This window comes from Penicillium odoratum (assembly GCF_028828045.1).
Source record: "Penicillium odoratum strain IBT 22623 chromosome Unknown utg000003l_segment0_segment0, whole genome shotgun sequence".
Classification (NCBI taxonomy): Eukaryota; Fungi; Ascomycota; class Eurotiomycetes; order Eurotiales; family Aspergillaceae; genus Penicillium; species Penicillium odoratum.
The window spans coordinates 2,605,527-2,631,035 of record NW_026643145.1 but is presented as its reverse complement, the minus strand read 5'-3'; the positions used below and the strand labels follow the sequence as shown (position 1 = coordinate 2,631,035).

Sequence of the window (25,509 nt, the reverse complement as noted above, 5' to 3'; positions counted from 1 at the left end):
GTATGCTTCCGGGTTCAGACTTTGTGTCAGCTGCTTATAGAAGCTATGACAATTCTTTCAAACTTGTACCCTTCTTACCCAGCTAAAATATGACAAAAAGGCAGTTCCAAAATGTAGACACATGTGCTCGGATTGATCCAGATAGTCATGGAGTTGCATTAATTTAGCGAGGTCACGTGGTGACTATCCTTAGTAAGTGAGTAGTTCATACCGCTTCCCCGCGGTCTTAGAGCATCTAACTGCCAAATTAATCGATCTGGTTCCACCGCGCCCTGCAGATTTAAACGCCTCCTGGGTTCAAATACTTTGCTACAAAAAATGACATCGTCTACCCTATATTTAATTTCTTCAGAAAGGAAACACCTTAGGGGGCGCTGATCCCAACCTGCGAGTAAGACGAGAAAGACACATCCAAAGCCTGACAGTCAGGTCAGGTTTCCTGATCAATCACAATGCATTGGTTCTGCAGGTGCTGTTGGACACGTTGGAATTTTTGCAGCGGCAAAGAAATGATGAACTACGTTTCCGGCGCGGCCACTGCGCACCTTCCTTACCGGGAGCACACCCCTGACCGCCAGAAGTAATTCGGACAGATGGCTCATGTCAACGTCTTGGGAGGATAATCTCATCGTTTCTCAATCAAATGGGACCGGATAGTGAACAAAAATAGAGTGATTCCCAGTCGATGTCGCAGTTCACCCAACCTCCGGCTCTAGCAAACCTGCCGAGTAAACACAGCTTCTTCTCAGCCGGCCGATGCAGCTTTTATGGAACATATCGCCAAGCCTGTCACTTACGCTCAGAGGAGGTGCGTAATCATACATATATGCCCTTGTCCTAGACGATACCCATAATTTTGTGATGGATACCTCCCATCTAGTCATTCAGCGAGTGGAACAGAAGATGAACTTGCGCGGACGGCAGCCAGTGTGTCTATGGCCGAACGCGAGCGAGGCCACTTCTTCAAGAATAACCAGGTGGTGCCTGGATTGGTTCCGACCTGCATTCTACCATGCCCCAGGTTTCAAGGAGCAGCCGGAATCGATCGTCTTCCAGGAGATGTATCCCTACCTCGTAACTCTTGAGCAAATTATGCCCTGGACGGACAAGCCAGGCCTGTACGCTCTTTCATGGCCCCCAAGGTGGTATCTGGCTGGCACCGATGCGTTATAACTGTCGGCACCCTGAGTTGTTGACCATTAGCTGTATTGTGTTTTATCAAATAGGGTGAGTGCCCTGCCACTGAGCTGTATGAACAACTGGTTTTACTCTTGCGACCGGTCATATGGTTACTGTGGCATCTTCATCCACATTATATGAATTTGATTGTTAGGCCCTAGCTGTAGCTAAATATGTGTTCATGGTGGCCGGTGCTCATTCTGAGTGATATGACGGGGCCATCCTCTTGTTTCGAGGCGCGTTGTGCCAGGAGGAATGAGAGTTTAGAAGCAGAGGATGAAAATAAAGAGGTAGAATATACAACATACGACTCTGAATTGATACAATCTTTTCTTTCTATTTCCCGCTTCAATCTTGGAGACTCATATTTTGTTGTTGAGATTCAACAAGCTGCGAAATCATATAGTAGAGCGTCGTCCATAAATAAGCAAACGAGTTTTGCCAACGGCAACTGATGTGTAGTGACCGACTGTAGTAAGCAAAGTTTTGACCGTAAAGGATTCCTCACATCAATACTTCAACTATGGCTGGACCAGCCACGATATTATCATCACTCACGCCGCTCATACTGTTCGTCAAGACAACATAGCTCTGACCCTCGACACCTCCAGGAATAGTGACAATGAACTGACTGTTACCGAGGGACTTCAGAGATGCATAGACAGGCCCAGTGACCGTGATAAATGCCGCTGACAGATTGCTGGTATTGAAACCACCGGTACCAGCCACCAAAGTCGCTGTGGATCCGTTCATCACATTCCCACTAGGGACCATTGTTAGAGAGGGGAAAGCCTTCACTGGAAGCTGCGGGTTGCTCGAAGGACATGAAGTAATGAAAGGTGAGGCAACGGTGTAAACTTCATTAAAATTAAGTGGACTATCGAAAGGCTGCGCATAAGGAACCTGGCCGAGTGCTGCGCGAAGATAGGCATTGTGGCGGGCCTCTACAGTGAGGATACTCCCTGCCGCGGTAAGGTATGTTTCATTGGCGATTGAAGCTGCCGCTCCAAGGTAAGCACTGACTCCGACGCCTAGCCAGAAATAATTAGAATCTGCAAGCAACTAAAGCTGTAATCGACTTAGAACTTGTGAATAAATACCTTCTAATACATTCGCAAGCGAAATGAAACTTTTTGGGTCGGTCGCTGGGAATGAGTAGCTGCACTGTGCAACCGCCGGGAAACCAGCAGCTAAGGAGAGATCATCAGCACGTTCTTAGAATTATTCAAATACTTCTATTGACATACCATTCAGTGCGCTTGTGAGGAACTCCACATGAGTCTGCTCATCGGAGGCAACCTCTTGCAAATTTGCATAGAAGGGGCCTGGAAACCCAGCATTCAAAAAGGCCTCATGAGAGTAGTTTTGCAGGCCCTGTTGATAGAAAGTAGCTTCAAGATGTTCAAGTGTCAACGCATAGTTGAGAATAGCCGCTATTCATTACCTCCGCTTAGTATCGAACAAAAGCTCCTCTCGCAATATTGAGATGATATCTTTTCGATAAGAAGACCTACCGTCATTAATTGCACGTTTTCTATGAATTGCTCCTCCATGGACAGTACCAATAGCAGCTCCAAGGATTGCACAAATGCTAGGCTTCATAGTAGATGAAGTATGTCTTGCCAGAAAGGTTGGGGTAATGAGAATCACAAACACGAGATAAAAAATCTTGACCGAATGATAACATCAACCTGGCTGAGCCTGGGCGCAAAGACCAAATTTATAACCACCCAAGTTTCACTAACATCTTGCTGTCGTCAAATCACTCTAGAGCAATCCATTTAGGTCAGTTGATAACTTTTGAGAACTACTTTGCCCGGAAATAGGAGATTCGTGGACCAACTCGCAGGTTCTCTACAGATTTATACTTCATTTTCACGTCATCACTCTTGCCAATGCAAAGGATAAAATAATTATACCTCATATAATGAAGACAAACTTTCGAACAGGTGATCACATTCGAGTTACCAAGGATGTTTTTCGTAGGTAGAAAAGCAAGTTCTGGATGAAATCCATCACTGAATTGGAATATATTATTGTGAATCTAAGAGGGGGAAAGTGTAAAGCAAGAGTTTATAAGTAGAATACTGGTCTCCTCAGGCTGCATTAGGAGAAGAACTTTCTAATTGGATTATTAGAAAAAAAAACCTGGTTTAGATTTGAGCAAACTTTACATTGCTACAATTGTAATATTTGGTCGTTTAGCAATTAACTTCGGCGATACGATCAACAGAGCGAGAGCGAGAGCGGTGGGATCTTGGGTCATATGACACCCCTGGTAAAATGTACTGTGGATTTGCCTTGCATCTAAAGATATCCAATTGCTAGACCTGACACAGATATCATTTCCAAGGTACTTGTCACAGACCAAGCCATTCTGGTCTCAACACTACTTAGTGGCTTGTTTGTTGGCAAGGAATGAGCGCAGTTGCCTCTAGGTACCGGATGAGGACTCGTGCAATGCTACCAAAGTGAATTCCTGTCTCTTGTCTTTCTTTCCTTCCTAGATTCGACCCTTTCGTGGAATGGACTCTTGTTCTCAAACTTGACTTCCGTTACCATCCTGCTTGAAAAACGACCTCACAAATTCCATAGATTAGGTCGGACGTGGGAAATAAAATTTGAATTTTATACTGGACAAATTGACAGGGATTCTGTATGGGCGTTGATGATTTTCTCGACATGTGTGGATAAGTAGGCAAAGCAAGGCTATCATTTCAGCGGCCCAAAAGGGGTTATTTACGCACGTCCCTGATGACTGGTAGAACGGCAATCTCTCCACGTTACCACTAAATTGATCTTTTACACCTTAACCCATATGCAGCAACATACCCACGGCTCTGAATTCAGTGCCTCCCTACAATATCCTAGAATACCAAAATCTCAAGTGTTTGGTTTCGCTACATATCTTGTAGTACACTGTAGATGAAAGGGTAGGTGCTGGAGTAGATACTGGAGTAGATAACCCAGGTAGCCTCAAGTGTACCTATTCCGGTAGGCTATAGGGAACATGATTTGGTTAGTCAACTCGAAGATATGGGTATATATAATAGTAATTTGGGGGTTACGTGGAGCAATTTCCGATAGAACTTTGTAATTTGCGCAAATCGGGCCAATATAGACCTGCGTTCATGAGTAATTTATATTTCCAATCTGTTCGGAGCTAGCGGTCTTTGGTCATTATACTTCGTTGGTAGACTTAGTTTAGTAACACATTGCAAAGGAAGAAGAGTATAGCCGAAAACCAATAAGCATAATAAAAGGTAGAATCGATTAAGGAAATGAGAGAAGATAGATGGGGTTGAAAAGAACGTGTGAAAATGAAACCTTGCAAGTCCAGAAAAATGTTTCAGTTCATAGTCGGCAACACAAGGTCTATATTCAGGAGACTCCAGTGGAAGACACATCGAAAGAGATCAAGAGTTTTCTAGATGAAGCGGATGATACAGCGCTCCTAATCCGTGCCAGAGGCAACATGGACCTCAACCGAGCCCGCGGTGTTATCTTGCTTGATGTAAACCAGGTCCAGAACGCCATCACCGTTCCAGTCGTACATCAACCAAGTTCCATTATCCTCAACGCTGAAAGTGGTAGGCACACTCTGAATAATGGTCTGATAACCCGACGCGGCCGAAGCAACATTCACTTCGACATAGCCAGAGGCCGTGTTGATGTTCTGGATGTAAAACAGATCATAGGATCCATCCATATCCCAATCAGCCAGGAGCCAGGTACCGTCGTTGCCAATGGAGAAGCTCGACACGGTTTGACTAGTCAGTGTGGAGTATGTAGCAGCTCCCGATGCGACGTTGACCTCAACGTAGTTAGAAGCCGTGTTGCTGTTTTGGATGTAAACAAGGTCAAGCTTGCCGTCTCCATCAACATCGATCATTTGCCAGCGACCGTTGATCTGCACATCGAACACCGTCTGAGTATTTTCAAGGAGATAAGATTGGAAGTTCGATGCACCAGAAGCGACGCTGATCTCCACTTTGCCGGAGGGAGTGTTTCGGTTCTGGATGTAGATCAAATCCAGGGTTCCATCGTTATCATAATCAGCCAGCGACCACACTCCGTCGTTTTGCAGGGTGAATACGGAGGTTTCATCGGAGACAATGTCGTAATATCCGTAATCGGATGGAGTCAGTTGGACCTCGACGTTGCCAGAGCTTGTTCCGATGGTTTGGATATAGGCGAGAGCAGGTGAGGTATAATCCTCGTCACCATAACCATAACCATAGCCGTAGTCGTCGTTTTCCGTGTAGGGCACCATCAGCCAGGTACCATATTCGGCGGGCGCTGGGAAGATGGTGCCTGTCTCCTGCATACGGTTTTGGTATACAGAGGCTGTGGCAGATCGAACATGCCACGCCGTTTGGCACAAGGCGAAAAGATAGGTCCGACTATGCATTGTGCAAGATGAAGAAAAGAATGGGTTAAAGGAGTGACTGTCTTGCCGAGACACAGCAGACGGATGGGAAAAGAGCGTCGAGGATGTAGGATGAACGATTTATCGAGGATTGACTTTTTCTTTACATCATCAAAACCAGTCTAGTTGACTCTCCGCTGGGGGGATGGTTCTTGGAACAGCCTTTCTTGCCGTTTCCCGTCAAAGCTCTCGTGGGCCAGTCGGTTCTCATTACCCGATCAATTCTGTCTTCACAGGAGAGTAGGTGGCGTAAGTGGAGAAACAATAGTGCTCAGCTCGCCTAGAAGCGCCGTAGAAAGAAGCATAATTCACTGTTTACCCTTCCACCAAGTTATCAACCTCTTCTAATATTCCTCGCTGCTAGTGGAGGGGAAATATACGAGGAAATATACAGACTTACCAGAACCTCAGTATCTTTCAAAATCAAGCACCGGTAATTCATAGATGATCTTTGCAATCAAAAGAACAATTCCTTGAGTATCTAACAAATGAAACTAAGTCCCCAAATCAAGCGTCCCGGAAAAAGCCGAAAATAGAGGGAGATAAAGGTCCCACGTTTGAAAGTGGGGAAGTCCACGAGCAAGAAAACCTCTACGAAATACGGAGTACGGATGATTCGAATAACTTTTCACTTCGTAAAAGTTTTCTCTCCCACCATATTGGAAAGAACTTGTTTTTTTTTTTTTTCTTTCTTTCTTTCGATCATTTTGGGCTAGCAGTCGGCTCTGGGGCTTAGACTTCGGTTAAGCGTCAGATAGTTGGAATCAAGCAGCGAATGATAGCGCCCCACCAGAACCGTAAGGCAGCGCCCCGCCCACGCTAACCAAGTTCTTTCAGGTACCAGGAACAGGAACAGGAGCAGGAAAGTTAAAAGTGGGATGAGCTCCAGAAATACGAAGGGAATTAAGCTCCAAGGGCCAAGTGTGGCAGTCTTGGAGTTTCCGATGTCATCAAGATTGATCAGTCATGAGTTTTGATATGGTTTGCAAGTTGCACGCCATGTATCACCTCATAATCAGGAGCCACTGAGGCAGGGTCTCCGATCGGAAAAGGCGTTCACAAAGACCCTGCATCAGGACCCTCGCCCCCTGGACCCTTGTAAGGGTATTCCGAGGGTTTTTTGATTGTGATCCTGTCGGGTGATTTTCCCATTGACAGCACACGCTCACTAGTAGTGGAGTCCCTAATTTACACTATGACTGGTCAATCCTGGTTCTCTTTCTCCACTCAACAACGTTAATCGGTCATAATAGAACGTGGCGTCGATCGGACTGGCCGAGAGTCCGGTCCTCGGCCATTTTCTCTTGTTTTGAAAATTCCTGACCCTTATGGTGGAGACCATTTCGGCAGATTGACTTGTTTACATCTTTCGTAGTCGCTATCATGAGGCGCTTGCACTATTCAGCCACAGAATGTCCAAAAGATATCCTCAGCACCTTGTTATCCATGAGAAAAAGAAATAGCACAAAATAGAAATTTCCCTCTCTAGGTTAGCCCATAGAAAATGGACCAAAAAAAGTCCGAATCATTGGAGCCGGTGGAAATGACCGCCCACAAGATCCCTCTTTTAAAAGAACCATAGAATCGTGAAGTATTCCGAGAAACGTTTCTAATTCCTATTGTTGTTTTCCCCGTCCTTCACGAGAGGTCTGCCTCTCATTACATTCTTTCATTACGTACACTTTTCCCGCATAGCTGCCCGTTATGCGGGTTACACGCTCTTTTTTGGCCAGCACTTTGCTGCTAGCAAGTGTCTCAGCCACTGCTCTGGACGCTCGTGCTCAGGGTACTGGTGACGATGATTCCAAAATCACCACCGTGACCAAGACCAATTGGCATACTGTGTCTGCGTGCCCCCGCACTACCGCTCTTTTGTCCTCTCCTACCTCCGGTCTTGTGGAATCCAACCCGGGACAGTCTGGCGATTTTGTCAACAAATCTGGCAGTGAATCGGGCTCTGGCTCTAAGTCGGGCTCTGGCTCTGAGTCAAGCTCTGGCAGTGAATCGAGCTCTGGCTCTGAGTCGAGCTCTGGATCGAGCTCGGGCTCGGGCTCAGGAAAGCAGTTTACTACTTCGACTGTCTATGCCACTAATATCCATACTGTCACTGCTTGTCCTTCTACTGTAAAGGATTGCCCAGCCTCGGAAAAGACCACTTACTTGACCACCGAAACTGTCATTGATTATACCACTGTCTGTCCCATCACGGAGTCCGCCACCCGAACCGGTGCTGGTGCTGGTGCTGGGAGTGTCTCCGATACTGGTGGAGCCGGGTCTACCCAGACCATCACTGGCGCTGGGGGTGAAGAATATACTACTTCTACCGCCTATACTACCAGTGTGCACACTGTGACCGCTTGTCCATCTTCCGTCACCGACTGCCCGGCGTCTCAGAAAACAACATATGTGACTACGGATACGATCATCGACTACACAACTATCTGCCCCATCACTGCCACTGCCACTTCTACTAGCTCCAGCGTTGGCCCTACCTCAACTGGTTCTGGCTCTGGTTCTGGCTCTGGCAGTGGTTCTGGCTCTGGTTCTGGTTCTAGCTCTGGCTCTGGCTCTGGATCTGGTTCTGAGTCTGGCTCTGGCTCTGGTTCTAGCTCTGGTTCTAGCTCTGGCTCTGGCTCTGGTTCTGGTTCTGGCAGTGGTTCTGGCTCTGGTTCTGGATCTGGTTCTGACTCTGGCTCTGGATCTGGTTCTGGTTCTGGCAGTGGTTCTGGCTCTGGTTCTGGATCTGGTTCTGACTCTGGCTCTGGATCTGGTTCTGAGTCTGGCTCTGGCTCTGGTTCTAGCTCTGGTTCTAGCTCTGACTCTGGCTCTGGATCTGGTTCTGAGTCTGGCTCTGGCTCTGGTTCTAGCTCTGGTTCTAGCTCTGGCTCTGGCTCTGGATCTGGTTCTGAGTCTGGCTCTGGCTCTGGTTCTAGCTCTGGTTCTAGCTCTGGTTCTAGCTCTGGCTCTGGCTCTGGCTCTGGCAGTATTACTCACTCCAAGTCACCTCAGCCTTCTTCAACTCCTTTGCAGACCTCTTCAGGCAAATCCAGCTCGCCTTCTCATAGCTCTGGGTCTGGAAACGGCAATGGCAAGGGCTCTAGCTCTGGCGGTACCACTGACTCTAAGTCACCTCGACCTTCCTCAACTCCCCTACGAACCTCTGCTTCAAGCACACGCAGCTCGCCTTCTCATGGCTCTGGTTCTAGCGCAGGCGTTTCAAGAAGTGCCACTCAGTCTAAGTCACCACAACCTTCGTCGACTCCCCTTCAGGCGTCTACTTCTGGTGCGCTTATCTCCCCATCTCGCTCTATCAAGCCTACAAGCTCCACTCCTGCCATCAAAACTAGTGCATCTGCATCGCCTTCTGCGACTATTGAACCCTTGGCCTTGTATGTTGAGCCCACTCAGTCAAAACGGAAACGTCAGACATACAACACCGCTGTTTTGATCGGTGGGGGTTCACTCACAGCCAGCTGTGCGAATGCAGATCGTTTCTATCTCACTGGGGGACATCTCTATGATGGAAATCTGCTGGTTTCTGCGGTCAGAAATGCATCCAGTGCATCATTTGTGGGAAGCAGTCACCCAGGCCCTGTTCGAGGCACTTTCTCTATTGTAGATAACATCCTCTCCTGGTCAAATCCCGGGTTCACCAATGGTGAAGCCTCGTTCTGCGTCTCTGGAAACACTGTCCTAGCTGTTTTCAGCGGAGATCTGCCCACCGGATGTGCCCCTGTTACTATTGCTGCCGTCAGTTACTGTAAGCATCTGTTTGTCGCAAGAGAAAATTGGAAAACGAAAACTAACAACTTCTAGCCCAGCTGTGTTCCGGAGGCAGTGCGTCGACCAGTCTGAGCCCTATCAGCTCACCTACGCCCTCTTCCACCGCCCTTCCTAAGTGCTCTGCCAAGTCTGACCCAGAGCTTAGCACCAAGGTCCTACCCGCTCTTGATCCCAGCGTCGATGGATCCTCCCTCCTCAACCTGTCTCCCTCGATGTATGCTACTCTCTACTATGCCAGCCCCAGCGGTTCCACCATTCTCCAGGTCACCTATAATATGCTCTATCCCCAAGTGACCCTGGAGAATTCGTACAAGATCGCCACCGTGATCTGCTCCGGCAACGATTTGACGGTCACGGTAACCACTGCTGCCGCTTTCAACATTGTCAGCCAGTGGCCCACAAAGAACTTCATCCTCATCACCAACTCCGGCAGCTGCAACTCAGCCTCACAGAGGGGTGTCTACATGGTCAACTCATACAGAACTGACGAATCCAGCCTCACGATTACACTTGGTGTCACCACTAAGGTCTGGGCCGATGTATCAGACACCATGGAGGTCGCCTATGGTAGCGGGCGCGTGAATTCCACCAGCGTGTCGTACACTCCCTCGTGCACGGCATCTTATGCTGCAGCCAGCAGCACTCCGTCTGCAAGCTCTGGTTCCGTCAGCTATGAAAACCTGACACCCGAGGAGAAAAAAATTGTCGCCTACCTGACACAGAACAATACATACGATGACAATGGTAACATTGCAGTCACTGTGCCCGCTATCATCGCCAATGCTACAACCTCCATTTATAACCCCGACTCCAACTCCACACAGCAAGCAGCACTTGAAGATGCTCTGCAAAACGCGGGTCTCCCATCTGCAGATACAATGTGGAACAAGACTGCTAGCGATCTCGCGGGTCACTGTTCTAACGGGGCCTACGTTCCCGCGACAACTGTCTACACCAAACGTGCACCAAAGTCACCCCGGTCCCATCCCACTAGCCCGCTTAGCCGTCATCATCGGTCTATGCTTGTCAAGCGCTCTGGACTCAATGACGAGTCGTGGTGGAAAGACCTTTGGGACTTCGAGTGCAGCGATCTTGTGGGGGACATTCTTGATGCCTTGGACGAGGAGCTGGGGGCTATGGCAGAGCTTATCTGCGACATGAGGGAACTATACGATGATGTCTCGGAGGCCTACGCCAATCGTAACGCTATTGAGTGTACCTGGACGGGTTGCTATCTCGATGTAGTGGTTGCAACCTATTGGAACTTCACCTATACCGCGAGCGTGGGAGCCTCGCTCCCAGCACAGCCACTGGAGTACTCTTCAGTTGGTACTCTGAGCTGCGTGGACTGCGGTATAACTATCTCCAATCTTGAATTCGTGGGAAGTGTCATGATTGCCACCTCGACAGGTAAGGTCATGAGCGCCTTTATGACGCCTTCCATGAGCTGGACTGCAAACCTTGTCATGGGTCTCGAAACTACGGACGCTTGGTCCGGAGAGTGGACGTATAATTTCGACACCATCAATTTCGATAAGCCCATATCAGTCCCTGGAGAGTTTACTATCACTCCGTCTGTAATGTACAGTCTGGGAGTTCAATGGTCTACTACTGCTGCTGTTGATTTCACCGCGGGCGCTTCAATCAGCGTGAATGATGGCACGCTCAACCTGGACTTAGCCAACAATGTTGCATCCGAAGCTGCCAATTGGTCTCCGACGGTGGATTATACTTACCCTGTCTTCTCTAGCTCTGCAGACGTGTCGTTCTTGCCCATCTTGAGAACATCGTTCGCTATCGCAGTGGTCGTCGAAAACGCAAACTATGGTCAGCAGCCCGTGTATATCAACTCTGACACAGCCATTGGGTTCAATGCTGCCCTCGTTGTTGACGATGGGGAATACTGTGATGCTGGTCAGCTCGAGATGACTTCCTACTCTAATACAAACAATGAGCTCCTCTTCACCGGTGGCTCCACCACTGTTCTCTCTCAGTCTGGGGATGTGTCGGGTCAGACCAAGTGCTTCAATGTACCCAACGAAATCCCTACTACCGACGAGGTCAACTCGCTTCGCAGCGTTGGTGGTGCCTTCTGTACCTCATACCTCGGCTACGTGGCTCCCACCTCCGTGGCATACGGTGTTACAACACGAACCGGACTCTCGACTGCGCAGACCACCGTGCCAACGGTTATCTTGACCACTTCCACTGTCTACGAGTACCCCACCGTCACCAGTGTGTTCACGCAGACAACCACGGTCGATTCTACCTCTTATGTAACTGTCTCCGGCTCCCAATCTCTCGGTGATTCGTACATGAAGAAACGAGCCCTTGCAACCGACTCCCCTATCAAGAAGCGCTCCGCCTCTCATGGCAATAAGAATGCCGCTCCTCAGCCCACCAAGGCTGCTTCAATCGCCAAGCGTATTGTCTCCGAGCCGGCTATGATTTCGACCTGGGACTCAAGCAAGATTTCCCTCGCCTGTTCCCAGGTCGCCACTGGCACGACTACAACAACTTTCTACACTTCTACCGCTACTGCCTACTCCGGCACCGTCACAAATACTGTCTACAGCACTATTGACGCTCTCGGACGTCTTCAAACTGAGACATTCTCTCGGGTCGTGATCTCCCAAACTGCCACCACCGTCACCGGCGCTCAGGTGGCTACAGCCACCACTGCAGCCAGCTGCCCTCTCCAAACCCAGGTTTCCTGTTTTACTATCACTGCTACTGGTCCCGATCATATCGAAGGTAAGCAGCTCTACCTGTCCAGCAACAACTCCGCCCCCGTCTGGGGTGGCTGGGGCGCCGGGTACGAGATTGGTACCTTCTACCTGACATGCGCGGGTGATTTGGTCTCGCTCCCCTCCATGAATGTCCTTGTTTCTGCGGAAGATATGTGGGTGGAGTTTGACAGCTTCTCGTCTGCAACCTCCAAGCAAAGCTGTTCGAAGGATACTTCATCTGGTATTCTCAGCTGCGGGAGTGGATGGTATGCCACCACACCTGTGGCGCTCCGCTATACCGATTTTCGTGCATACAGTGGAGATTGGCAGCCTGTTTGGAATGATGGAACGAATGAGGATACTTTGACGCCTGTTGTGTTGACTTATACTACTGTGGATTGCCCCTGTCAGTATTAGAGGATGACTATTTGTCTCTTCTTTCACTCTTTTAAATTTTTCTTTTTCTCTCCTTGAGAGGCCTTCAATCCTGTATAATTTCATGAAATTTCTTTCATCAGATTTCAATACCATTATAATTGATACCAAAATTGTCGACCGCCCTGATTCATTCTCATACATATGTACAGTAACCATATCAAGCCCATCGTGCCATAATCAACACCCAACACAACTATCAGAACGCTTCCCAGATACCTGGCCATTAAGCCCTACCCCTACCTTCTGCAGCATTTCACCACCAATGTGTGCATATATCAATATCGAGTTCTTTGTGCAGCCGGATCGTCAACATTGAATAATTGAAGACCACACATGTGTACACTTCAAATTTCGCTCTCCCACATCAGTTATTATATTCTTCCCCAGCCGTAGAACAATTCAAAGTGCAACAAACTAAATGTAAAATATTCTCGTAGCTTATTCATTAACATGGAATGAATGCATGTCTTACCCTTCAAATATCAAGCCAATTTGAAATCCAGATCCTCTCTCAAATTTGACCTGAACCACACGCGTTTAACAGATCGAAGAACATTGATTGTATGAGAATATGCAAAGCCACCGGCTATCCACAATCAAGACCCGTGTTGGAAACCTTCAGTCAACTAATTGTTACAAGGTGATGGTAACTTCCCATTTCTGTCAGAGCTGCCGGCGGTTTGTTGTATAGCATCCTTAGCTTAGCCAACTCATACATAAGCACGACCCGGCAAACGAGTACTGAACATGCAAACCGACCAAGCACATATATTCCGTCGTGGGCTGAAATGAACAGCATACTGGAGAAAACCAGCGTCCCCAAGATGACATTAAAAGTTGTCATCACAGCCAAAATCAAGTTCCATATTCAAGTGTATATATTCAACTATTTCACTGTGAATTTTGGCGGCGGGTTCTCTTGCGAGTATCCACTGAAGAACCTTTTTAGCTCACTTGGTAGATCAACCGTTGAAGCCACATTCTTTTGACTCGTCAAGCCAGCTATCCCGCAGATTTGAGAGAGAAAGCCCACCAGGGCTTGCCACTGCCGATATCATCCTCTCCACGCTTTCGCAGATGCAAACCAAGTGCGGCCCATGAATGGGCAACGGGACCGAAGAAGGACCAAGCATTTATGAAATAAGGGTAGCCTGGCGCGAATGATAGTGTTGTATTGAATCCAAGCTCAAGGCTGAGCTCTGCAATATTTGCGACAGCTGCCAGCACGAGAACATATTCAATGATAGAGATCAATGCCTCGAGGTGATATGAGTAAATCTTGGGTGGCAGCTCATCACTACGAACCTTGAGAATTTCAAGTGGGTCGCGGTACTCCAGCGGTCGCATTGGAACGACAGCGGGGGAGCCAGCTGCCAGAGTGATTGCAAGGATTGGACGTTTTCCTACAACTGCGAGCAGGGAGGTTTCATCAACGTTGGATCCAAGTACTGCCGGGATACTTGGAGCGAGTCCTAGCAGGACATTTGCACTAGCCATATCACTTTTGATAAACTCCGGGCAAGTGTCCAGCATACAATTGACTAATGGTACGGCTAGGTTCTCGATAACTTCATGCCCAGAACCAAGCCAACGAACCAGTATTTGTTGTTTATGCGATCAGCTTCGTAGTAGTTATATTGAGATGAGCAATTTTGCTTGATTATCCGACTGAAGATGGAGCCATACTCGGCGTACCAATCTTGGAACTGGGCCCTGGCAAAGGCAGGAGGTGGAAGGAGAGCGAGGAGGAGTATTTTGAGAGGCGTTCGGTTCATTGATGTCATATTTGAGACTCGAAACTGATTTTTGCCTAAACAACAGATAATCCAGTTAAGTTAAAAAAAAGTTTACGATCAATCCGATTTAAATAGTAGAATAGTAGACGGGGAACTCTGCCCTGGGAAGCACCCTCGATACTATGTATAGATGTCCGTGTACCATACAAATGGTAATGAGAGTGTCGGAACTCATCGTGTCTGTGGTTAAGAATTTGGAATAGTCTAAGTCTTCGCCAATACCGATCTGCTTCTGTGGAGGGTGAAATTTCCCATTGGTCAGTTGTCCAGCCCGTCAGCGTGTGCAAAGGTCAGCAACGAAGTAGCGCTTAATCGGTATAGTCTATGTCCTCAAAATGAAAAACGGCATGAACATGCTTTATCTGGGTCCTATCGAGGGTCTAGGTGTCAATATATTTCGAATCCATTGGTTGTTTTAATATATCTTGCATGAATGCCGCCCGTATTCCCTCTTCCGTTGGATGTCGATGCGGCGGAAATGGGCGTCGCTCCATAAGTTCCAGGCATGTTTCGGCAAAAATTGACAGATTAGCTGTATCGGAGGTACTTGACCCAGAAGACTGCCTAGTCTAGAGTCGCCCTGTGATTTTTTTATTTGTCGCTTCTCAGGCCATGAATTTCCATTTCTGTAGTCCCTCCTGCCTCTAAGAATGCTGGTCATATCATCAAGCACCGGTCTGGTACCAAATAACCCACACGGGCAAGAGTAGAATCATTTCATAATCGAAGCAATCTGAAACCTCTTTTCAGCAAGTATTCACTCGCATCTGACGTGGTTTCTCAGCCCGTGAGAGTATGACAGCATGCATCACCGTGTCCGTCCTGGGTCTCGGGTCTGACTGGTCAGGCGATCGCTCCGAAACAAATTCCGCAGCATGGGCGCATCAAACATGATGGGACAGGCGAGCAAAAGGTATCTGTGGAGATAAGTTGGTTCGTGAACGTATACCAGGAATGGCCTGGCGAAGGAAGAAAGGGGAATGAGGAGTAACGTTGAGTGGCGCTCATCTTTAATCCCGCAACATTCAATATTCTCGGGTCTACCATTGACTTGCATGGACTCAAATCAATTCCATGGGCGAGCCTTAGACTATTTACATCTCTACTTGTAACATTCAATTGTTCCAACTGGGCTTGTCCTTAGAATGATTTGACATGATGACTGCCTATCCGTTATCGGTTGCCTAAGTAGCAGTAGAGTCTCTTGCCAAAGTTATCAGAGATGCGAATAGAATATATCAATTCTATGACTTCAAGTTCAACAGAGCGATTAAAGTAGATCTAGTCATTTGACCTAGACAAGGGTTGCTTACGGGTATTGGTTGAACGCTCGGTCGGGAATTTCATCAGCTTAGATAACAACTCCCCTCACAACGTAAAAGCATCGTTAGCCTAGGAAAGGGGGATAATGATCAAGGCAAGGCCGGTCAGACCGAAAATAGGGGTCAAAAGTAAAAGGTTCAGCAAGGGAGAATTCAATTCTCCTCCAACCTTGCCTTCAAGGTTAAAAGTGGAACCCATTCCTTGCATATTTGTTCCTAGTCTGGGCTGCGGCTGATTCAAATGTTTCCTTGTTCCGGTCAGGTTAATTATATGTATTCTCATTATTTATCATATGTATTTCATGTTTAACACATGTATTTATGTCCAGTTCATGTTGGGTTAGATTATATTTATACACCCCACGTTTACATTGAGAGGCCAAAAGACATACTGATGCGGTGGATTTTTTTCCATCAGCAAGGTCTTGATGAGACCTGTACAAAGGGCTAGTCCTGTTATTAATCCTCACAGCGATCCTGGTTTGCATCCTGGATCTTTTCAACTTTAATCTTGCATGGGATTGTTAATCCTTTCCTGTCTTTATATTGTTCTTTCTCCCCATTTTCGCTGTGTCCGACATTTGAAAATTATAAGCTTGCTTTACTGTTCTTTACACTATAATGTCTACGCCCTTTGATAAAACAGAGCCTCCTAAAGAGACTCATCCCGCATTGGACAAACATGTTTCCGACACAGATACTCAGTCTCAACACAATGGCACTTCCAAACCCTCCAGCGAAAAGGAGAGCACACTGGTGGATGAACCTATAAGAGATACCACGGCCCCTGATGATACAAACAAAGAAGCCACAACTGTTGACCCGTCCAGGGAGCCGGTGGCGAACGAAGACTCCCAGAAGGAATTGATCCCACCACATGATTCGGAGCAAGAGGCCTCCAACCCGGACGAAAAGAGCGAGAATGATAGCCCTGAGAAGGACACAGCGGAAATTGAATACCCATCAGCCTGGAGGCTTGTACTCATTACTATTGCCCTGTGTCTCTGTGTGTTTTGCGTCGCCCTGGTGAGTCCCTAGTCTGATGCTAGCCCAGCATCGCTGACCGCGTCCTCTAGGATAACACCATCATCGCAACGGCCATCCCCAAGATTACCGACCAGTTTAATTCGCTCGACGACGTGGGTTGGTATGGCAGTGCGTATCTGTTGACCACCTGCTCCGTGACGCTGCTGTTCGGGAAACTGTACACCTTCTACCCCATCAAGTGGATTTACTTGATTGCGCTCTCTATCTTTGAGGTGGGATCTTTGGTATGTGGTGTCACCCCGAACTCAGTGGGTTTGATCTGTGGTCGCGCTATCGCGGGTTTGGGGGCGGCAGGCTTGTTTTCCGGTTCCATCTTGATTATTAGCCAAAGTGTCCCGCTGGATAAAAGGCCTGTATATACAGGATTGGTGGGTGCAATGTTTGGAATTGCGAATGTCGCTGGTCCATTGTACGTGGTTTTCTCTCCTAACTTCAAAATCCAAGCTAATGATTTCGCAGGATGGGGGGCGCTTTTACAGACAGACTCACCTGGCGTTGGTGCTTTTATATCAATCTGCCGATCGGTGCCGTAACATTCTTCTTTATTCTTTGCTTCTTCCAATCTGCCAAGGCCATCAAACAGAAGACCGGGTGGAAACAGCAGTTGGGTGAGATGGATCTGCTTGGCTCCCTTTTCTTCCTACCTGCCATCATCTGCTTGCTGCTAGCGCTGCAGTGGGGTGGCACAAAGTATGCTTGGAAAGACGGCCGCATCATTGCGCTTTTTGTTGTCTTCGGTGTGTTGGGTCTGGCGTTCATGTGGCTTCAATACCGGGGTCAGGACCGTGCCACCGTGCCTCCTCGCTTGATGAAGAATCGTAACGTATGGGGAGCCGCCTGGTATTCCATGGCGCTTGGTGGATGCTACTTCGTCCTTGTCTATTACGTGGGTCTTCCGTTCCTTCTAGACGACTCTTGTGCTAATATGAAGTTTCCAGCTTCCAATCTGGTTTCAGGCGATCAAGGGCGCATCAGCCATAAAGTCCGGAATCATGAATCTGCCCATGATTATCGCAGTTGTGGTGGTATCGATTCTATCTGGTGGTCTCGTCACAGCATGTGGCTACTATACCCCCTTCATGATCTTCTCGGCCATTATTATCACCATTGCAGCTGGTCTCCTGTCGACCCTAGACGTCAATTCGGGCCACCCGAAGTGGATTGGTTATCAAGCCCTTTTCGGTATCGGCCTCGGACTGGGCATGCAGCAACCCATGATTGTCGCTCAAACGGCCCTCAAAGCGGAAGACGTACCAAGCGGAACCGCGATCATGATGTTCACGCAAACGCTGGGAGGGTCGATCTTCCTCTCAGTGGCGCAGAACATCTTCCAGAACCAGCTCTTCCATAACTTGGCCGTTGATGCCCCCGGCGCGAATGCCACAGAACTGGTATCGGGTGGCGCGACTCTCTTGCGCTCCGCTGTATCTGGGCCTCTTCTCCATCGTGTCTTAGTGGCGTATAATGAAGCCATCACCCAGACGTTTTATGTCTCTGTGGCAATGGGTGCACTTTCCCTAATCGGCCCTATTTTCATTGAATGGCTATCAGTGAAAGATAAAAAAATTGAGACGGCTGCGGTGTAGACGAAAAAAGCTTATGATTTTGGAGTTCTTTCTTTGCATCGTTGCTTTTTTTCTTGTGCATATTCTTGAATCATTTAGCAGAACCCTTAGAAGGTAATAATATTGTGTGGTATATGCTTCCTTTCAAAGTGAAATATTGTACTCAGGGTTTACCAACTATTGATTAACTCAATGCTATCTACCTATGAAGTCTGGTTGTGTTCTTAGGGTGTACATAAGTATATAAATTTTATCATTTTCAAAATTTCCTTATAAGAATAACCTCCAAAAATATGACACTTGATGACAAAAATCCGACCCTGGCAAGACTCGAACTTGCAATCTCCCGCTTAGGAGGCGGACACCTTAACCATTAGGCTACAGGGCCGTAATTCCGAAGTTATCCCAGAATTTGAAATATGTTTGATTTGGATAAATATTTTATAGTTTGTAGGTCATTAGATCGAATCATTACTCTACAATATTATCAAGAAGATATTTACATTTATATCAGCATATCAGAATATTCAACATTCTCTACAAGATAGAAATCCAACATAATCATCTGATGATGTAAGTCCACAAATTCAGACCGAGGATATCCGCCCCGTCACCGCTCTCCCGCCACACCTCAATCTCGTGATCGCGAAGCTTTGCATCATCTCGGACAGACATGCTGGCACCCAGAGTTCGAAGAGTTCGACCCTCCAGGCAGGTCTTCGGAGATGGCCCCCGCTTGGTGACTCCGAAAAGCTGCAATCACAATTGGTCCAAACAACCATCCAACGATGTTGCCCGCGACGCGGTTGCGCAGCTAGCCTCAACCCCTCGTCGATCCTTGACACTGGCTGATTTGCTTCGGTGAGCATGACTTCAATTATTATGCTGTTGTTAGGACAAACTGACCGGGGTTTTGATCTTCCAGTCATGGCCGCCCCCCATTATCCAAAGAGGCACTGCTCGCCTCGGCCAATTTCACCCTCTCCCTTCTGCCAGCGCGACTGGCTTCACGCATTCAAGCGTTGCGAAATCTGCCCTTCATCATCGTCTCAAACCCCCATATGTCCCAGATTTACCACAACTATCTGCATTCGCTCTCCACGCTCCTGCCATACCAGCAACGGAAAATCACCACCTTTGAGGAGGAAAAGCAATTTGGGGAGGTGTTGGCTGATCTAGTTCAGACACACACAAATACCATCCCAATTTTGGCACGCGGGTTTCTGGAATCCAGGAAGTACATCAACCCTGAAGATGTGACTCGATTCTTGGATACCCATCTGCGCGCACGGATTGGCACCCGTTTGATCGCAGAGCAGCATCTTGCTTTACATTTAACATCACAGCCAGTCATCGATGAACTTTCGAAAACACCCCATGAGTCGTCTTCCCGAAACACGAGTCCGTCAAACTACATCGGAGTCATTGATACGGCATTACAACCAGCTCAAATCATTCGGTCGTGTGAGGATTTTGTCAGCGAGATCTGCGAATTGAAATATGGAGTTCGCCCACGTCTGGAAATTGGGGGTGAACCTGAAGCTTCATTTGCCCATATCCCTGTTCACGTGGAGTACATTATCACTGAGCTACTGAAAAATGCCTTCCGGGCGACTATCGAGTCGGGCAACGAACGAGAACCTATCGAGGTGACCATCGCCGCTGCACCCGATGTCCCTGGGAATGGGCGCCCGGTTCAAGAGGACACCGATGGCAGTTTCCAACTGGACTCCGCAGAAAATGAAGCGATTGACCACGCGAGCCCGTCATCGCAAAGTATCACGATCCGGATTCGCGACCGCGGCGGTGGCATTCCACCGGAAGTTTTGCCACACATTTGGTCCTACAGCTTCACCACGTTTTCCGACATGGACCATGACGGTGAAGGCAGCGGCAATCTCAGGGCACTGGACACGATCGCTAGTTCAGGCGGTCATATCAGCAGTATTGCGGGTCTCGGTTATGGTCTGCCACTCAGTCGAGCCTACGCGGAATATTTTGGGGGTAGTATTGCCATACAAAGTCTTTGGGGATGGGGTACAGATGTCTATCTAACTCTGCAGGGAGTTGGGAAGATTGACTGAAGCCCTGAACTATCGTGCTGGCACTATTAACGAAGCTTATGGGTGCCCTGGTGGTAACCATATTCGTCTTGAAAGGCCAGGTTCGCGAAGTCCATGATTTGCCATCCAAATCCCTCATACAAGTAATAATTGTCCCATTTTCTACCTGGATCACTCAATTTTCCAAGTTTACCATGGTGGTGTGCTATGGTATCCATTTTGACTGTACTCGAATCGACATACAGAAATCCATGGTGAGTCATAGTACTAGGACTATGACTGTTGGTGTTTCGGGACGAGTCCCTTACCTCTTGAACGCTATCTCAGATCATCAAATCAGTATTTCACGCAATACGCCAAATGGCCACAAGACCAGAGAAGTGACGTGGAATCCTTGGAATAGGCAGAAGGCAACCTGGGAAGGGTATGGACTAAACAGTAGAATCCGCTGCTCTCTACCTAGTACTCCAGTCTCAGCCTGGAAAGATGACCTTGGGGGTGTGCAGGGATATGCAATGCATCTTTGCCTTAATTAAGTAGTATGCTATATACCTAATACTTAAACTTACGCATGCTTGTGGTCCAGAGGTCTCGTAATTTCTCAAGAACATTTCCAGTAGGCATATCATTATACCCACTGGGTGAGAAATCAGACAATTTTGAATCAAAGCAGTCAATCTAAACTTGTGTACTTCCGCTTATCCTAGGAGATGGATACATGACCAACGCTGTGCGATTCCTCATTGAGAGAAGTTCCTCAAGGACTTTTCATTTCGGCGTCATCGATATCTGAAATAGGATATCCCTTTCTAGGTAGGCAATACAAAGGCAATAGACTTTAACTATCTTCCGCTACATTTGCCTCATCTTCTGACCCATACTCAACTGCGCCAAGAATCTCCTTCTCGGACTTCCCATCTTGCTTACGGGATGACTCGGCAGGGGTGGCGGCCAGCTTAGCAGCTTCGATACCACCGGATGTGACATAGAGATAATACTCCATGGGGAAATGGTCGATATGGTTGAAGAAGATATTGAAACTGCAGTTGGCCGTCAGAATATGTCTCAAGGTTATGGGAATAGTGCAACTTACGCAGAAGTTTGTTCTTCCTCGCGGAAAATCCGGTCATAGATCTCCCGCTGTTTAAACTCCTCCATTTCCGCGGTGAATTTCTCAAATCCTACAGGCTCGCGGCCTAGCCCACTTGCCTTGGCATTGTAGGTTTCAAAGATAGGACGTTCGAGTAACAATCCCAGACCCGGGGCCTTGGGAATGGCGATCCGTTCCGGGCCATATGTCTCCGAAATACGACTGGGTTTGCAGCCACTGCGAACAATAAGAGCAGCCATAGCAACCATTTTCCGGATTTGGTGCATCATGAAGCTCTGACCGTGCACTTTCAAGCTGAGCCACTCGGTGCCGTTGATCACAATCGGGGTCGGGTTGGCCTTGAAGGACTTGATATGACGCTGGGCAGACGCATCCTTGAAGGTCTTCTGGATGGTGTAGTTGTGGAACCTCTTGGTTCCTTCATATTGGTCTAAACATTCCTGTAGACGAGCGATACGGGATGCAGGGACACGATAAGCCCGTTTGGCGGTAATGTATGCTGCTTTGATCGACTTGATAGTATCGATGATCAGTCGTTGGCGGGGATCCATAATGAATTCCGGAGCCTCGCTCGCATCCGTATCGGGTTTCTGTGTGTCAGCGGCTGGCTGCGTCACGGGTTCCTCAGCCTTGACCTCTGCTGTACTCTCGTCCCGCATAGGCGATGCCTCTTCTTCGTCATTGACGAAGAGGGATTTCATCACAATATTTCGTACGTCTTCGGGTATCTTTTCCAGGATGGGCTGGATATATTCTTGATCAACCTTTTTCCAGTATCCCATGACCTCCTCCTGTCTAGCATTGAGTTCATCTAGATCACCCGCCTGCTCGGCCAATTCGACAATCTTTTTCCCGAGATGAGTACTGGGGTGCGGCGGCAGGAGACAGTGGGTGGGCATCAGGTATTCGTAGACACGAGAATCACACATCTGATAGCAGCTGAAGCTGCTCGTGGCGAGCTCATAACCCCAGACTCGGATCTGCGGGCTGAGGTTGTCATTGATCTTCTGAACAATATTCGGATCCTCCACAATCATCTTTAGAGACACCACATTACCAGCGGCATGGACGCCCTTGTCTGTCCGCGCGCATCGCACGAAGGAGGATTTCTTGGGGTCTGCCGCATTCGCCTTGGAAATCGCACGGGCGGCAACAAGTGCGGAGAACAGGTCGCCCTCGATGGTTTTCTGGTGCTCGTTCAGCTGCATGCCATAGTAGCCCGTTCCCGAGTAGCCCAGCATGAGCGCGACTTTCTTCTTGGGGCGTCGTTCTTCATTCGCGATCTCCTCCTTGGAAAACTCCGTGGCATAGATCGGGGCCTGTACCACCTCGCCGTTTTCGATCTTGCGCCGCTTTGCCTCGGCTTGCTGCTCCAGACGTTCTCGTTTATCTATCGCTTGCCGGCTTGCTTAGTTAGCTGTATTCTCGCGGGAATTACTTAGAATCCTGTCAAAATACCTCCATTCATTCCGGCCCATATCGCGGTTCTTACGCCTTCTACCAGCTCCTTCTCCTGCGCCTTTGTTGTCGGCCATGGTACGCGATTGAAGATTTCAGCCGGCGTGGGACGATCAAGCTTGGTCCAGAAAGACCGTGAGATGGGTTGATCGAGGAATTGGGCTTTGGAAATGATAGCCCGGGGGATTGGAGTTCTGAGGAGATGTCCAGTCAAACGGCGCTGCCAAAGGGTAAAGGCGGGCATGAACTCGGAAATGTTAAGATCAACTAAATGTACATCTTGCGGCGCGGCCGCGGGAGTTTTTTTCTCCAATGCGGGAGAGCTAGTCCGTTTGTGGTATTATTTCATGCCTCAGGCAAACAAGACAAGGTTGGTTAGTCATTCGATATAAAGTATGGTCATCTTCGCGAATGATCAAAGGTACATGATACAAGGCAGCTTGAGGCAGCATGACTTCCAAGGTTGATGTTGAGTCCCGAACAGCGGGGATGACGTGGTCTTTCAAAGTATGTGGATAAGTAACAAGCGGTGTCATAATACGAGTCACCTGTTTCTTTAGTTGTAATGACTTTCCATTACACACAGTCAGGTAAGCCCCTAGATGCACGGGTCATTGCAAGATTATATACGTTGCCCCATTCGTTGTCCTGATCCTGCATCGTTATTATCCTTGTCCAGTAGATATGTATCCATTCTTTGGCATGAAGATGACCATGGTATGGTTCCATTGATTTGGCACATCTGCAAATCTTGCACATGTGTTACCCCTCCTGTGCTATTCTTTGCTAAATATCTTTTGGTGGCAATATCATTGAGGAGTCGTTTACTGTTTTTTAGTCAACATTGAGATCCTGCCAAAATTTTGCGAGATAGTGACAAGAATACGACAGATTATTGCATTATCGATCGACATATAAGAATAACATGATCAATATAATTTCTTATATCTACCTAAAACCACCCAACCAACATTGAAGAATGTCATATAGAGCTTTTGCTTAGGCCTGAGAGGGCCTTCTGAGGGCTCCAGATACAAGTTACCCAGACCAGCTGGTCCGAGATCCCTGACGGAATTTTGTCATCAAGCTCCAGGGATCACCTCAAAGTATCTCCATTGGTTGATATCAAATTCATAGGCATATATATCAATGTAAATTGGCTTAAATGGGGTACTTCTGTTGAATTATGTACATAAATCTCAACTCATCATCTCGTCACGTCGTCAAGCTTTTCCGTCATGTTGAAATTTGCAGAAAACAAACCAAGGCTACTGCGATCTAGGAAAAAATCGAACCAGGTGATTTGACCATTTATGGCTCGCCCCAGATCTCATCCGCGACCTGGCGGACCAGGCACAGCTTGTTCTTCTGGTCCTCGAAAGAAAGAGGGTACCCACTCTCGTGAGTACTGAAACCACACTGGGGACTAACACAAACGCGCTTGAGCGCCTCTTCACGGGTTTCGCCGCTACCAGCTGCAACAAAATCAACGGCCTGGTAGATACGCTCCTTGATGGCATCCTTGTTCTCCAGCTCACGGAGCTTGGTGCTGATCACACCAACGACGACGTTCTTGTTTTTGGGAAGGAACTTGAGGGGCTCGAAACCACCAGCCCGCTCAGTGTCGTATTCAAGATAGAATGTGTTGACATTGAGGTTCTCAAACAACTTTTTGGCGATGATATCATACGATCCCTCGGCGAAGTGGCGACCGCCGATGAAGTTTCCGCGACACAGGTGAATTCCCGTGTGCATGTCCGCGGGGATTTCGCTGACGCAGTCATTGTAGAGTTGGATGTAGGCATCAAGCAAGTCTTCGACCGTACCAATGTTGTCCTTATCCTCTTCCCATCCTTGGCGGAACGCTTTGGAGCAGAAGTATGCCATGCCCGGGTCATCCCACTGCACATTGCGCAAGCCGGCATTATACAAAGCCTGCAACTCGGCCTTATAAACCTGAGCTACGCCCTGGAAGTATTCACGGTCATTTGCATAGGCTTCAGGGGTGTAGGCCTTGCCTTGTTTGTAGCGCATGTGGAACCAGGCAGGTGTGATCATAGTCAACTTGATGTTGCTCCACTCAGTCTCTGGCAGAGCTTGCTGCACTAGCTTCAGCTCATGCAGATTCGACACGGACCGTTCCGGGCTCCAGAATAGCTTAGATCCGGCAATGACCGAATCACCAGGCATAACCTTGCGGTCTTTCTCAATAAGACTCACGACATCTGGGTGATACAGACGGAACATTGAGGCATCGGCATCTTGCAAGCGGATGGTTCCTCCAAACTCATCAAATGTGAGTCCCCAAAACCTGGTGCGGTTATATTCGCCTGATGTGACTGCTTTCAGGCCTAGATCAGTCTGCATCTTCACAACATCTGCGACAGCCTGGCGTTCGACAGCAGGCAGACCAGCTTCCTCTTCGGATATACCGGTGTCACGAATCTTTGCCCGCACTTCAAGAAGATTATCCGGGCGCAGCAATGATCCCATGTGCTCTGCACGGAAGGGAGGAGCGCTGTGGAGCTTAACCATGTTGTTAGGCTGAAAGAAGATCGGTTCGAACGGAATTGTTCGGTTACTCAGGAA

At 48.1% G+C, this 25,509-nt stretch overlaps 9 protein-coding genes across 9 annotated transcripts; 5 read left to right on the top strand and 4 right to left on the bottom strand.

The window, feature by feature from the left end:
• Positions 1-861: 861 nt before the first annotated feature.
• N7520_004230 (uncharacterized protein) lies at positions 862-1,173 on the top strand (the record flags this gene model as incomplete). Its single annotated transcript, XM_057138165.1, has 1 exon — positions 862-1,173. One exon carries the CDS (start codon positions 862-864, stop codon positions 1,171-1,173), a length of 312 nt encoding a protein of 103 aa, XP_056998630.1.
• A 510-nt stretch (positions 1,174-1,683) lies between these two features.
• N7520_004229 (ferritin-like domain-containing protein) lies at positions 1,684-2,781 on the bottom strand (the record flags this gene model as incomplete). Its single annotated transcript, XM_057138164.1, has 4 exons — positions 1,684-2,210; positions 2,280-2,369; positions 2,427-2,612; positions 2,694-2,781. The coding sequence occupies 4 exons, from the start codon at positions 2,779-2,781 to the stop codon at positions 1,684-1,686; spliced, it is 891 nt and encodes a 296-aa protein (XP_056998629.1).
• A 1,873-nt stretch (positions 2,782-4,654) lies between these two features.
• Positions 4,655-5,386, top strand: N7520_004228 (uncharacterized protein; the record flags this gene model as incomplete). The annotated part of the gene is made up of 2 exons (XM_057138163.1): positions 4,655-4,952; positions 5,004-5,386. The coding sequence occupies 2 exons, from the start codon at positions 4,655-4,657 to the stop codon at positions 5,384-5,386; spliced, it is 681 nt and encodes a 226-aa protein (XP_056998628.1).
• Positions 5,387-7,312: 1,926 nt separating this feature from the next.
• On the top strand, positions 7,313-12,537 carry N7520_004227 (uncharacterized protein; the record flags this gene model as incomplete). The annotated part of the gene is made up of 2 exons (XM_057138162.1): positions 7,313-9,368; positions 9,425-12,537. 2 exons carry the CDS (start codon positions 7,313-7,315, stop codon positions 12,535-12,537), a joined length of 5,169 nt encoding a protein of 1,722 aa, XP_056998627.1.
• A 1,023-nt stretch (positions 12,538-13,560) lies between these two features.
• Positions 13,561-14,055, bottom strand: N7520_004226 (uncharacterized protein; the record flags this gene model as incomplete). Its single annotated transcript, XM_057138161.1, has 1 exon — positions 13,561-14,055. One exon carries the CDS (start codon positions 14,053-14,055, stop codon positions 13,561-13,563), a length of 495 nt encoding a protein of 164 aa, XP_056998626.1.
• A 2,242-nt stretch (positions 14,056-16,297) lies between these two features.
• Positions 16,298-18,309, top strand: N7520_004225 (MDR family MFS transporter; the record flags this gene model as incomplete). Its single annotated transcript, XM_057138160.1, has 4 exons — positions 16,298-16,702; positions 16,753-17,132; positions 17,183-17,609; positions 17,662-18,309. The coding sequence occupies 4 exons, from the start codon at positions 16,298-16,300 to the stop codon at positions 18,307-18,309; spliced, it is 1,860 nt and encodes a 619-aa protein (XP_056998625.1).
• Positions 18,310-18,961: 652 nt separating this feature from the next.
• Positions 18,962-20,372, top strand: N7520_004224 (alpha-ketoacid dehydrogenase kinase family protein; the record flags this gene model as incomplete). Its single annotated transcript, XM_057138159.1, has 2 exons — positions 18,962-19,149; positions 19,214-20,372. 2 exons carry the CDS (start codon positions 18,962-18,964, stop codon positions 20,370-20,372), a joined length of 1,347 nt encoding a protein of 448 aa, XP_056998624.1.
• Positions 20,373-21,189: 817 nt separating this feature from the next.
• On the bottom strand, positions 21,190-23,164 carry N7520_004223 (pseudouridine synthase PUS2; the record flags this gene model as incomplete). The annotated part of the gene is made up of 3 exons (XM_057138158.1): positions 21,190-21,391; positions 21,445-22,870; positions 22,921-23,164. 3 exons carry the CDS (start codon positions 23,162-23,164, stop codon positions 21,190-21,192), a joined length of 1,872 nt encoding a protein of 623 aa, XP_056998623.1.
• Positions 23,165-24,231: 1,067 nt separating this feature from the next.
• Positions 24,232-25,455, bottom strand: N7520_004222 (cobalamin-independent methionine synthase II family protein; the record flags this gene model as incomplete). The annotated part of the gene is made up of 1 exon (XM_057138157.1): positions 24,232-25,455. One exon carries the CDS (start codon positions 25,453-25,455, stop codon positions 24,232-24,234), a length of 1,224 nt encoding a protein of 407 aa, XP_056998622.1.
• Positions 25,456-25,509: the final 54 nt, after the last annotated feature.